The sequence below is a fragment of the Bipolaris oryzae genome (assembly GCF_000523455.1).
Source record: "Bipolaris oryzae ATCC 44560 unplaced genomic scaffold scaffold_58, whole genome shotgun sequence".
Classification (NCBI taxonomy): domain Eukaryota; kingdom Fungi; phylum Ascomycota; class Dothideomycetes; order Pleosporales; family Pleosporaceae; genus Bipolaris; species Bipolaris oryzae.
In genome coordinates this window covers 25,774-39,530 of record NW_006911334.1, presented here as the reverse complement: position 1 = coordinate 39,530, position 13,757 = coordinate 25,774, and the positions used below count along the sequence as shown (strand labels likewise).

Sequence of the window (13,757 nt, the reverse complement as noted above, 5' to 3'; positions counted from 1 at the left end):
CTTCCCCATCGTCATCGGACAGCTTCCACTCTCGTGTTATCCCCATCTTTCCTTTGACTCCCCCATTTTTACCACCACCCGCGCCCTCTTTCTTTGTCTCACGCACGCGCAGAAACTGCCCCAAACAACGCATCAGATATGCGCTCTTCGCCGTAATCCACCTCGCCCTACACTTTTTTTACCCTTTCGTACACGTGCGATTTGACAAGCGACCGGCGCAATGATATCCTCTGGCTTCACCAATGCGCCCGTCTCGCAGCTCCTCGTCTTCGGCGCTGTCATTACAGCCCTCCTGGCTACACTCACCGATACAAGATACTACCTGCACATACTCGTTGTGCCACACATATGGGGTTATGGCCAGTTTTGGCGTTTTGTAACGTGGCAGGTACGTTTTGGCTACAACTGTCTATTCTGGAGGGGATGTGAAAAGAGGGAAATGCATGAGGAGACCAAAGAAGCTAACACTGAAGAATAATTAGGCTAGCTACACAAATTCCACAGAGGTGCTATTCGCAGTTATTTCGTTCTACCAACTACGCGTTATAGAGCGATTATGGGGAAGTCGCAAGTTTGCCGTAAGTTTTGTCCTGTTTCTATTACTCGCCAAAAGAAGCGATCTCTTTTATAAAAGGCAACAGTAGCTAACAGGATACCCTGATTGAAACAGTCGTTCCTCGTTTCGACTCTACCATACACCACACTCCTACCACCTCTCATCCTAACTTTTGTCTTGCGACCCCTCACATTTGGGCATATGAATCACCTCCCCGCCGGACCCACCGCCATGCTCTTCGCCCTCGTCGCAAACTACTACGCTGCCGTCCCATACACATATCGCTATAGCATCTCTCCCTGGGCACCTACCACAACTACCTCCGCATCCTCCTCACAATCTATAACTGCCCTCTGGTCGCGCAGTTTGACGCTAACGTCAAAATCGCTCTCCTACCTCGCCCCTCTACAGCTCGCCTTCTCGCAATTCCCCGGTTCCTTGATCGCGGCTGCCATTGGCTGGGGTGTCGGCACCGCATACCGGCGAGACCTGCTCCCTGGGGCTACTCGCTGGCGCGTCCCCGGATGGATGGTCGGCGAAGAGAATCGCGATTCGAGAGGCTTTGAGGGGCTGAGAGCGAGATTGGACGCAGAGAGGGAGAGAGAGGGCGGGACTGGGGATGGACTCGCGACGGGGATATTGGCGGGAGAAACGGGAAATGCTCAGCAGGCCAGGCAGAGGAGAACGCTAGGCGATGTTGTGGCCGAGCAGTTCAGAGGGAGGGGATAGGCCTTCTTTTTTGCTATTACTTCTGGTGTTTCTGGTTTCGTATGAGATAGATGTGGCTGGTAGAGGATGCACATGTATATATTTGGTCAAATGATTGTGGATTGCCATGGCTATGAAGAAGAAGAAGAAGAAGAAGAAGAATCGAAAGAGAACCTAGTCATGTGCGACAATATAGCATATATTGATCATTTCACCCTCTCTGTTTTCACCTTTTCCAACTTTTGATCCTGACTCTTTTTACATGTTGGCTCCCCACAAAGATCAAAAGAATCATTCTCAAAGCAGCAGAAGCAGTCAAGTATACATATCATACATCTTGTTGCACAACACGAGCAAGATAAATCTAATACGTCGGTACATGGCGTCATGCACTCTGACTTGCAGCAGAACAACTATCATTGGATTACAAGATAAAAAAAAATGTATTCATTGAAATAGATTGACAATGTTTGATGCACCATTACAGCGTACCCCCGAAAAGATAATGCCCATCATAAAACCCAACAAGGCCCATTGCTAGTGTCACCAGAAACGCCGTCGTCATCATGCAAGACCAAAGATCTGTCTTCTTAAGGATTAAATACTTAGTGCTTGCCCCTGTCGTCACTGCGCGCGGCATTCTTCTTCTTCTCAGCCAATGCCTTCTCGTGCGCAGCAAGTTTCTCCTCGGGGGAACCGTCCTCCTTGAACACCTTTGCGCGGTCAACAGAGCCAGGAATGTGCTCGGGGAGCTCGCTGCGGCCGATGAGCGTAACCAAGATGCTGGCGCCGACAATCATGGTGAGAACAAAGCGATACACGGCGTACCAGTCGGGAGTCCAGCCACGGTATGCAGCTCCTATGGTTCTTATGTTAGTCATCGAATACACGCAAAAAGAACAAAGGAAGGAAGTAACGTTATGGTGGAAATACTCACGGGTATCGACATAGTAAAGCGCAGTGAAGCTCAGGAATTGAGTAATCAGTGCACCCTCAATAGGCATCATGAGCGTCGACCAGGCCACCATAGGCGTCACGACACCAATGGCATACCGCTTGTACCCTTGGTAACCGCCGTAACCCGCCCACTCGAGTCCCCAGTGAATAGCACCCAGAAAGCTGAGAATCGACGCGCCGTATCCGACTTGAAGAGGCTCAATCAGATGCAGCAGGTACGTAGCGTTCTTCTCGGAAATCATAAAGCCGTAGCCGGCAACCGAGTGGTTGAGTTCCCACGACAGGTAGACGGTTGAGATCGAGGTTGCGAGGTAAGGAAGCGTGCCGGCGAGGCCCAGATAGAATGCTTCGCGGGGGACGGCAGCAAGGGAAAATGTGTCTTTGACCGTGTTCTTAATCCCCCCGCCAAATGGTTAGCTACATGAACTGCACATTTTCTTTTGTTAAGGGCAGGACAGCCCGAATACATACCAGATCGTGCTTCATATCAGCCATCATATCCACATCCTTCTGCGGGTCATCGGCGGTGCCAATCTCAGAGAAAATAGGATGTGTAGTACTGCTACTCGTAACCGTCTCGGGCGTAGGTTCTATCTTCTCATTCCTGTATCTGCTCTCCGCCTGCTTCTGGCCCTCCGTCAACTTGCCATCCGCCATGCACCGGCGCAGGATGGCGGATGAGGCCGGCTTCAGCGCACTTGCTGCTTGACGCAGCTGCGGCCTCTTCGCAGCCAGTGACCCAAACTGTGTTTGCCATTGCAGTGACGGCGCCGTGCGGGAGAAGCATGCCGCTGGCCGGACAGACGTAGGTGCCGCGACGGACCTTAACGCTAGACGCGACGCTCCGTTGCGAAGCATATTTAGATATATGGTGATAAGAGCGGGGAGTAGCACACAGGGGGGGGGAAGGGGGAAAAAAAAGAGAAAAGGCGCGCGCGGATAATAGACTGGGTGAATCCACACACACACAGACGGACAGACAGATACGCACACGCACACACTGCAGGAGAACAAGAAGCCGAATATGGAAAAAGAAAAGTAAGAAGAGAATATAGAGAGAGAGCAGGAAAAGGCTCAACTTTGCATTCGTGATTGAACATGTAAGATCCCCCGCAAAATGACGCGCGACACTGCTGTGACGTCATGCTTTGATCCTGAGCTACAACTACATCACAACGCCGGCCATGTTTCGGCATCGTAGCCGCTATCCTTGCAAAGCGGTGGATCGAGATGGTCCTGAGACCCATAAATATCTTGGGCATACTGTCGAAATCAGGCAATCAGTCTTTTCACTGTCGTTCACAGAGTCGGCCCGACGGCCTCGAGGCAAAGTCCACCTATCCCTGTTTTCAGCTGGTTATCAAGATACCGAAGTACCATGAGCCGGCCGGTAACATCACATCTACTAATCAATGACTGCATTGAGTGTCGATAGAAATTTTCATTGCCTTAGGTCGTAGAGTAAAAGAAAGGTCAAAGAGTAAAGAGTACACATTACAAAGAATCATTCCGTACAAACCAAAAAAACCCACGCTATGCTGTGTACTGAGAATCAAATTATGCCTCGGGATCCACCACCCCTTCTAGCCATTCCAATCAACCCTTCGCATTCCATCGGTCATTGTACGCGTTGACCCCCACAGCAACCTGGCGGTAGAACCAGTTCCTGCTTCCCTCGTCACTGACAGGAATGAATGGCCCATTTGTACCCCCTTGAAGCGTAATGGCCAATCCTGTCCTCTCTTTGCTGATGGTCTGTACATCCTTGAGTGGCACATCCCACTCAGTTTGCAGCTTCTTCGTGCGCACCATCATGAGACCATTGTACGTGAGCATGACGAGCATCTCCTTGTTTTGCAGCTCGAGATGCGCAATGTAGTCCTCGTTGAAGTATTTGCCGTTGTCAAGCGTCTTCAACCAAAATTGTCCAAGCGCTTCTCGCTGAGAGTACGGTCGCACAATGCCATCCGTGCCGATGAAACGCGTTAGGCGCACACGGTCGAGGCCCTCTTGGTCAAACACTGTGGTTGTATTGCGCACGCCTTCAGCCATGTTGGATGCAAGATCAAAGGCTCCAATCGCAGCCTTAGTAGGTACACCAAGCAGCCCCTTTCCGACACCTTTGACAAAACCAAGAGCACCCTCCTTTTCTGCCCCTTGAATGGGGTGGCGAGCAAGGCCACCGAGCCCACTAGCTAGACTGCTGGCAAAAGCATTGCCACCGGACGTGATACCGTAAAGGGCATGCTTGGGCCGGTTGCGGGAGCGGGACATGCGACGCGAATCCTGGAACTCCTTGTCCAGAGTTGCCGCAGAGAGACCCTTTGACATGCTGCCAGTAAATTTGGCCATACTGTCCGAGAAGCCAAACACCGATTTCTTGACAAAACTCGATGCACCCTTTGCGATACCGATACCAAGATCCTCAGGACGATCAGATTTGACCAGGCCCTGGTACGGCTCGTAGAAGATATCCGCAACACCAGAGCTGATGTTGTTGAAGAGACCGACTGGGTTACCGAGGAAGTCGGCAGATCCAATAATCACATGGACTTGTCGCAGTGACTCCTGAACATAGTGGTTCTTGATATTGTTGATCAATGCGGTTGTCGAGATGCGGGCGTTCTCAAGCATCAACGAGTTGTATCGTACCGGCGCATCGTTGACATTGCCAATCGACATGGTAAGAACGTTGACTGCGAACATGAATGGGTTGGAAGTAGTCATGGTGTCTTCTGCATTGATACGCTCCGTCCGGACAAACGAAAGGTCGATTTGCATAGGCTGAAGGTGTAGAAGCTCGAAGTAGACATCTTGGCCAGACTGTTCTTGCTTTGGCTCGGGAATACTGAGGTTTTCATCCCACAGCTTGCCTTGCTTCTCTTCAGTCCAAGATGCGCCCGGTATATTCGCAAAGTCAATCATAGCAAAGATGAAGTCTTCATCGATTTCGACAGTCATCTGCTGAAGCAAGAATGTGAAGTACTTGATGTACAAGACACCATACGAGTCATCCTTGACTTTGGTGATGGTGGTCTGGAAGATCGGATGTGCCTCCATCTCCTTTCCGGTCTTTGGAACAACACTGGGATAGAAGATGATGGGGAAGATACCGCCGTAAAGCTGATTGTCGACCTGGATCCACTTGACCTGCATATTGACCATCTGATACAGCGGTGAGTCTGAGTACTTCAGCTCAATATCGCGGAGCGTAACGTAGACCAGCTCCTTTAGATGACGATTGACAAGCGAAATGCCAATGCCAGCAAGTCGTAGCTGTGCTTTGAAGGTAACATCTGTATCCATGTCCTTGACTTCGAACCCGGTCGTTGTTGACGATGACCCTGCAGACTTTTGCTTATACATACTCTTGGAGGGCTTGTAATTTGCAATTTCCAGAGTCTGTGTAGGACCTGCAGCAACGACGTTGAGATCAATAACCTTCATGCCTCCGCCCTCTTGACCAGGTGGAATCTTGAATGGAATGAGCGGCCCAATCTCGGCGAGTTTGACATGTCGCTCTCGACCATTGGCACTAATTACAATTTCCTTGTTCCTCGCTGCCGGGAAATCCCATGCATATGGCATAATGCTCCGAGGAGGCAGACGGTACCTGATTGGCCGGAAGCCAGAGCCGCGGTCATCTTCATCCTCATCCAGGTTTGGGTTCACTTGCCAGTACAAGAACTCCTGATCGCTCATGTTCTTGAAAGAGAATGGCCAGTGCTTGTTCTCAACACTGATGTGACAGAATATGGTTGCTGCTTCCATGAGAATGTCTACACGGACGAGCTTTTGGCGTTGGCCAGCCTTGGAAAGCTTGACGTGTACGTTGCCAACATTGGAGATATTAAAGGGTGATGACCATTGGTTGTTAACGCCGGGGTAACAGAGTGACAGCTGGGGTGCGCCGCCTTGTCGCAACCATCGAAGCGGGAAGAGCTCGCCATCCTTCACCGTCATCCAGTCAGATTGGCCAGGTTCACGGATAAGCAACTCTTCCTTCATCTTGTTGTTGATGATGAAGCGCGGTGCGATGGAGACCGTCTTGGTCAAGTTGTACTTGCCCTCGCCCTCTGAGACGGACACACCAAGGTGCATGTCGGAACGCGCTTTGACAGATGGCAAAGCCACTGTGTATGTGCTACCAATTGCGTCGAAACTCTGAGGCTTGCTCCAGTTGGAATCGCCAACCTTGATCAGAGCACGATTCTTCTTGTTCTCGGTTGGGTAGGAGAACATGAAGGGTAAGGCCTTGCCAGTATCTTCTTGGCTGTCGGTGACAACGCCCTGCCCAGCAGCGGCTCGGCCTGAGGCCATGGATTGCTGTGCTCGAACATCCAGCCGTAGTCCGGTGCGGTTGAGTATGATGTATGGACTGTAGATGGCTACCTTGAAAGCGCCACCGCCGTCAGGGAAGTTACTAAAATAGGTTAGTATGTTTTCATCGTTAAATCCAGTGGGGATAATCTTACAAGAAATGCATATTGAGGTGTAGAACTGTGTCATTTTTGTCCTTCACTTCAAGCACCTTTTCTCTTCTGAAGCTTTCGCGGTCGGTGGAGTTGATGATGCCAAACTTGCTGGGTTTGAAAGGCCCATCCTGCATCTCAACACTGATTAACAGCAGATGGGAGAGCTCCACTACGTGCACTGGACTGATGCCGCCCTTCCTGAGGAAGTTTGTCCAGTCCTTCTTTGTGTTGCTGTCATAAATCCTGTACTTGAAGTCATATGGAAGAAGGTTGTGGACCTCGACTGGCGCCTGGAGGCGAAGCCTCATGTATGGGTAGACGCCAGTCAATGGATCCTTCTTATCGTAGGCTGCATGCAATTGGAAGAAGAACGGTGGCGCTTGCTCGTCCTGCTCTCCACGGCACGTAATTGTCCGAGTAGGGCGCTTAAGAAGGTCTTTCCAGAATAGGCGCTCATTAGACCAGGCATATCCGAAGCCCTGGTCTGGACGAACGATCATGGAATGCATGTGGCAAGCGCCAACAGGAGCTGGTCGAGCATCCCCAGGAGGAATCTTATCGATCTTGAGAAGGTGGCCGTCTTCAGGGCTGAACATTCCAAGTTCAATTGGGATCTGAGTGTTGTTCTCCACCAACAACGGTGAGCGGATAGTGATGTTCTTTACGTTATCCGATCCAAGCTTCACATCGATCAGCAGGCGATGCTGAATGCGATCCTGCTTCGGCTTCAGGTTGTACAGAAATTCGCCCTCGCGATGCACCTGTACACGAGAAAGAGAGTCGAAGCCGCTGCCTTGCAGCATGATTCCAAGCATCCCAGTGGCGCTTTCGGTAGAAAGCGTTTCTCTTGCCGACATGGGATCTTCGAATCGCCACGGCTTCTCTTCTCCATCCTCAAGCTTATCAGCGAAGCCCTCGTCTTCCTTGCCCTCGGCCCAAATATCAATACTAAAACCCGTGTAATTGCGCACGCGGTACGGTGCATCGTTGCCTCGGGGCTTAGACAGAATGTCGTCTTCGCTTGTGAGGAAGTCGAAGGACTTGGATCCCAGCGCAATCGTAGCTGCTGTTACTGTGAGTTCCATCGATTTGCGAGAATAGAGATCCACAGTTAGCTTTTCTGGGTCCTGGTCCTTGGACATATGGAACCCGACACTCCATGGCTCTATCAACGGCTCCCATGCGGACTTGGAGAAATTGTACACATTAATCAGTGTGTCAACGGATGTATCGGCGACCATAGCACCCGTCCAATCTCGTACATCGACTACGAACTTCTTCACGCGCCAATCGAGCATAGGCATCTCGTGTACGTCTCCAATGAGCACAACACGTATGCCTTCAAAACTGACATGCAACTCTTCTCTTTTGATGACAGCTGAAGCAGGGGCTTGTTGATGGGCCGTCTGCTGCATAGATCGCTTGCTGGCTGCAACAGATTTTGCTTGACCCTTGTGAGTAGATGCTTTGGCTGCATGAGATGTGCCCTTTTTGGATGGTGTAGCAGCCTTGAGCTTTTGAGCTTCTGCGGAAGCCATGGGCTTCTCGGCGGGAGCAGTCATTGCAGATGCTCGATTCACAATCTGCATGGCTAACAGGATATCGCGCAGTGACAGCCGTAGGACGAGAGGCTCTATGTCGACGGTTATGCTCGTCATTGAAGACTTTGAACCCTGGTTTCGCATATCCAAGGCTGACTGAATGCTGAAGTCATCAAGAATGCGCATGCGATTGGTCTCGAAACGGTCCATGCGACACAAGAACATACCGACCTTGTCAACTTGTAGCGTCATTGCTTGCTGTTTAGAAATGAGCACTTGCTTGGTGCCAAGGACAATGGCTTCTGAGCTGGCCATAGCTGGGTTCGCAATGAGGACAACTTGCGCATCCACCAGGTTCACGCGGAATGACACGTTCATGCCATTATCGGCAGGCCCTTCGGCAGGCTGAGGTACTTCCAATGTTCGGGAACCGTCAGGCGACATGACATCGTCCTCGTCACTATCTGTTTCTTCCTGTTCGGCTCCTTGCTCAATAGCTAAGGGCTCATCAGTGGCAAGTCCTGCGTTGGCGAATGCCTGTAGAGCAAACAAGTAGTCTAGAGCCAAGATGATGCGCGGACTATCAATGGTCAGAAGCGCAATCATACTGCGCTCTTGCCCGCCAGCAATGGACACACTAGCCATAAACTGCTGCTTGACATCATTGTTGATGAGGGACATGATCTTGCGGAACTTGTTGGTACCCTGCATACGGCTGTCTCGGATAGTGAAGGATTGTATGGCAAGCTCCGCTTCCATAGCTCCGTCGCTGATCATGCGGACCTTCACATTGGTGTCGTTCAAAGAGAACTTTGAAAGACTAGCGGCTTCAATGTCACCAACAGGCTCGCCATCCTCAGACTTGATGAGCTCTAGACCGATAGTGCCAACTTTGAAGACAAAGTCCAGCTTCGTCCACTTGCCTTGATCAGTATGTAGTTCAGGTCCTTGTGAAGTCACGACGTCCTTGGAAGGTGCCGAATCTTCATCACTCTTGCCCGTTATCTGACGTGCAGGACCTGTCGTCTCCTTTGGCAGCTCGGCTTGGACGTCCTCTTCAATAGCTTCGGGCTCTGTGGCGAAGGCTGCAGGTATAGATCGTGACAGCTCCAAAGCAAACTTCATCTGCTCAGGTGTGAGTTGCAAATTGATGTTCGACATAGACCCATCAATCTCGAGATCTGGTCGCTGTTGCCCGGGCCTATGCTCAACCATGGTGATCCTAAAGTCAAGATCCACTTTGTCGATCAACTGCAGCTCTTCAGAGCGGTCTTCATCGTAATGGAGTCTCGAGGTAAGCTTGATGTTCCTGATGCCAGCCGAAATCTTATTGGCAGTCTCTGCGCTCTCAGAATCGTCCAGAGGGACAAAACTGTTCTTCGCATAGATCTCTCCCAAATTTGCAGTGAGGGTATCACGATCTGGTTTGTCGGATACCACCATACGCGGAAAAACAACAATGGGAGTGCTAATGGTAATGTCGTAATGAAATCTTGTCGTTCGTTGTTGAATCTGTGTCGCTTGGTTTGCCGCGGCCTGACGAGCAGCATTAAAGATGGCCTGCATCTTACCGAATTTGACGGCAAATTGCATAATCTTGCGGAAGGGCTCCGTAAGAAAATTGATTTTGACAGACCCTGTCTTCAGCGCGACAGCCGCGTCGTACCCTGGGTAGCTTTCCGAATCAGAGTCGAAGGTCTCGTAGCTGAAATCAGCTAGGTTTTTGCCTTCAATAGTTACGAGTTGACGAAGCGGAGACTCCTCAGATACGCCTTGGTTGACGTCGTCAATCAGCGACAGGTTTCCAAGTCTTCCACCAATACGCATGGTTTTACCACTAAGGAAAATACCAACGTTGCCGGAGTTCAGACTCAGCGTGGCGAGTCGTATGCCATCGTTATTTAGAACCACTGCAATACGCTTCAACTCTGCGCGGATCCGTATCTTGTCTGGTTCTGCTTGCGGCTGCTCAACAACCGGTTGCTCATCTTCGTCCTGCTTGTCCTTGATCTGAGCCTGCTGGTTTTGGGGAGGTCCCGGGTTCGTGAATGTATCCAGAACAAAGTCTAGCAGGGTAAGCAGTGTCCGCCGAGTCACTATCAAGTTGATTGTTGAGACGGCGACTTCCAAGTTAGTCGCAATGCCCTCATATTTGGTTTGGAACTCTGGCGATTCTTTGTTCACCTTGATGAACTTCAGTGTGAAGAGATCTTTCTGTTCGTCTGCTGACACGTCTTCTGATGAAATGATGTTCTTGAACTCAGGGATCGTAGATTCCTCCACGTGGTCTTCAACAGCCAAGCTCCGCAGTCGAACATCTGCAGCCATCTCAAAAGCCTCTTGGTAGAAATCAAGATCGAAACTTTCAGCGACCAACTCAACCAGGAGCTGATCAGCCTTTCTCCCTTCAGGATCTGCTCTGTACAGAGATCCTTGAAGGCGGTCGACTGTGAATTTGAACTCAAAGTTACGCTGATGTAAATGCACGTTGTGCTTGTCTCCTTTGGACCCTTGCGCGTCCGAGAATTGCTCCTCGGTATCGCTGTGGCTGTCTTCTTCCATGACAAGCTCATGCTCTTGCGCAGCAAATGCGAACGACCTTGAACGTGATCGCCCAAGAGGATCTGCTTCAGACTTGGCCTCATTCTTGGGTTTCAGGTTTGACGGACCCTTGGCTCCTTCGATTACTGGTTTGCTTGGACTATCATCACCAAACTTGGGTATGGCCACATCAATCAGTTTCATCAAATTCTTGTACTTGGAGTCCGAGACGGATGCGTGAAGTACGGGCAGGTTTCCAGAGACGCGGAACTTTGTTAGATCCGATGCTTTTGGGACGATACATATCTCGATCTTGAAGTCGATATTGATACGGTCGACAATATGATAGTTCTTCACGCTTGAATCTTCCTCCAACTGTGCACGTGTTTCCTCAATGGACGGCCCAATGAGTACTTGCGTTGACTCCAGCTTCAGGTTGAATTTGTCGTACATTAGATTCTCCAACTTCCGGAAATCCTCCTCTGTGTACTGCTGCTTCTGTTTCGCTTGAATGTCACGGAGGGTTTCCTTGTCAACAAGCTCACTAGTGACGCTCATATGACCTGCATCAAGGATGAGACAGTTGCTTGATTCCTTGGTAACCGAGTCAGGAACAATGATGAGTGGGGCCTGCAGGTTCAGTTGGGCATTGATAGTCTTGTGTTCAGCAAGGGCGAACTCCAATCCTGCACGGGTTTGCTGTCGGATGCCTTCAACAGTTGCTCCAGCCGTCTCCATGAGTGCACCAATGGACTCCATGTGCCTCTCTGGAGGCTTGAAGAACTTGGCAACCTCTACGACGAACCTGGGGTTGTAAACAAACTCCATACTCTTCAAATTCATGGTGAGATTCGTGTCAGCTGCTCCGTCGAGTGGATTGTTTTCGAAGGTCAGAAAGAAGAATGGATCTTCCTTCTCTTCCTCTTCGTCATCCTCACCCTCCATATCCTTGGGCGACTCGTCATCGTTAAGTTCTTCAATTCGCTTGTCGTCAGGGACAGGTGGTGCGTCCTTGACAGTGATGATCTGCGGAAATAGACTACCCTCAGTAGTACCGTCGTACAAACGCATACCCTCAAGGGCCACCTTGACAAACGTCGAGTCTGTGCGCTGTAGCAGTTGCGTACTGAACGAGTCGAAAAGAAGTCGAAGTATCTCGTTTGCCTTGCCATGTGGGTCGCGCTTGAGTGTAAAGCTGCCCGTTCGTAGGCTCATGTTGACCTCTAGCTTGACATATTCACGAGGCATATCCACCGACTCGGTAATGGCCTTCTTCTCGTCCCAATCAATGGCGTCATATAGCTCTTTTCGTTGCTGCTCACTCATCTGAGTGTCGTCGTCTTCGTGCTGCTCCTCTGGCTTGCTTCCCCAGACCCAAGATGTCCAAGTTTGTTTGGGCGGAGGCTTCTTGACACCAACATTCTCTTTACGTAGCTGGTTGCGGGCGAGTGAGCGCCAGAAGCGAAGATCCTCGTACGAAAGCTTCCGCTCCAATCTGTCCAGATCATCGATCTCAGTAGCATCAAGCCTCTCTTCGCGCTTCTTCTTCTTGAAAAGCTCAATGTATCGTATCCTGTCATCGCGCCGCTCTTTGAAATATTCCCAGCTCCATTTGCGGTTCTTCTCATGGATCTTATCAAGTACAGCTTTACCCGCAAATCGGAGCCAGCCAGCGGGGTCTTCTTTGGGCGAGGATTTTGGTTGCAGTTTCTTGTACTCTTGGTGGCGAATGAAGTAATGGAACAAGTCGACCAACATTAGTGCATCGCGGTATTGATCTTCGTCAATGATGAAACCGAGTTCATCGAACAAGAGTCGAGCCTTCATCTTAGCACGATCTGTTTTGCCCGTCTTGTCCATCTCCAAACCAGCACGCCCACTAATGGGCTTGAGGATGAACTGATGGTCACCTAGATCAGGGTTGTCGCCTCTAGCAATCATGCTTCGTGCTTGCTCTATGAAGTCTGACCGGTCGATCTGTTGCTCATCGCTACTCTGGTTGCCCTTACCAGTACCAATGAGCTTGGCATCTGTGTCCCAGTATACTGCCAAGGATCCAAGTGTGGCCAGCTTGTGCGTCGAGGCAGAGGTACCTTGAATGAAGGTAGGTTTCCAGTTCTCGTCAGTGCTGATGGCGCTGAAGTCTGCAAGGGTGAGACCGAGGGCGAAGGGGTGACCAGGATCGGCTATTGAGTCCTCATAACGGATGTGAATGTTCTTGACAGTAACCTGAACGTTATCGACAATGGCGGTGATCAAGCTCGCAGTAAAGCTTTGGTTCTTTTGCTGTTCCTCAACACTCATACCCTCGGTGTTTCTCTCTTTTAGTAGTTCTGCACTGTCAAGCTTTTCCATTTTGACAGCGTGAGCACGCCTCTCCTCCTCATCAGCATCGTAGTCAGCATCTTCCTTTGGCGCTGCCAGCAAGAAGACATCTTCAATGTTGACCTTTAGCGGCTTGCCACGCAGATTTGACCAGGGAATCGATAGTGTCAGAGAGCCAAGATGGCCTTCGATAACGTTCAGCGGTAAACGCAATTGGTCAAGGGCTTCGCGACGTAACTCGAGGTCGCGTAGTTTGACGTCTCCAGACCAAATGCCGACATTCAACTGCTTTGGGTCGAAGTTCTGGACATACATGCCCAGAAACCGATTCAGCAGCGTCGACACAAGTCCCTCGAGCATGGCGGCGGCGTTGGGCCGTTACCCAGGCCGGGTGTCGAAAGTAGGCAAGGTGGAGTGTGGGGGGTATGGATTGGGTTGTATGTCCTGGAGTGGAAAAGGTATCCCTATCGTTGTATCATAAAACTGTGTGAAGTCATAGGAAACGGCCGTCAGTTTGCAGTGGCACTGCAGAAGGGGTATCGTAGATGGTAAACACAAGGCGGGGCGTCAATAAAGGCACAGGTTTTGTGTGTGTGAGGTGTCGAGAATTACCGAGGCCGCAGCCAGGAAGAAAACAAAGTAAGTAATCTAGCA

At 50.5% G+C, this 13,757-nt stretch overlaps 3 protein-coding genes across 3 annotated transcripts; 1 reads left to right on the top strand and 2 right to left on the bottom strand.

Moving 5' to 3' along the window:
• Positions 1-220: 220 nt before the first annotated feature.
• COCMIDRAFT_4979 (uncharacterized protein) lies at positions 221-1,285 on the top strand (the record flags this gene model as incomplete). The annotated part of the gene is made up of 3 exons (XM_007689412.1): positions 221-388; positions 483-578; positions 671-1,285. 3 exons carry the CDS (start codon positions 221-223, stop codon positions 1,283-1,285), a joined length of 879 nt encoding a protein of 292 aa, XP_007687602.1.
• Positions 1,286-1,869: 584 nt separating this feature from the next.
• On the bottom strand, positions 1,870-3,079 carry COCMIDRAFT_94357 (uncharacterized protein; the record flags this gene model as incomplete). Its single annotated transcript, XM_007689443.1, has 3 exons — positions 1,870-2,123; positions 2,202-2,613; positions 2,693-3,079. 3 exons carry the CDS (start codon positions 3,077-3,079, stop codon positions 1,870-1,872), a joined length of 1,053 nt encoding a protein of 350 aa, XP_007687633.1.
• A 738-nt stretch (positions 3,080-3,817) lies between these two features.
• Positions 3,818-13,463, bottom strand: COCMIDRAFT_4977 (uncharacterized protein; the record flags this gene model as incomplete). The annotated part of the gene is made up of 2 exons (XM_007689411.1): positions 3,818-6,644; positions 6,697-13,463. 2 exons carry the CDS (start codon positions 13,461-13,463, stop codon positions 3,818-3,820), a joined length of 9,594 nt encoding a protein of 3,197 aa, XP_007687601.1.
• Positions 13,464-13,757: the final 294 nt, after the last annotated feature.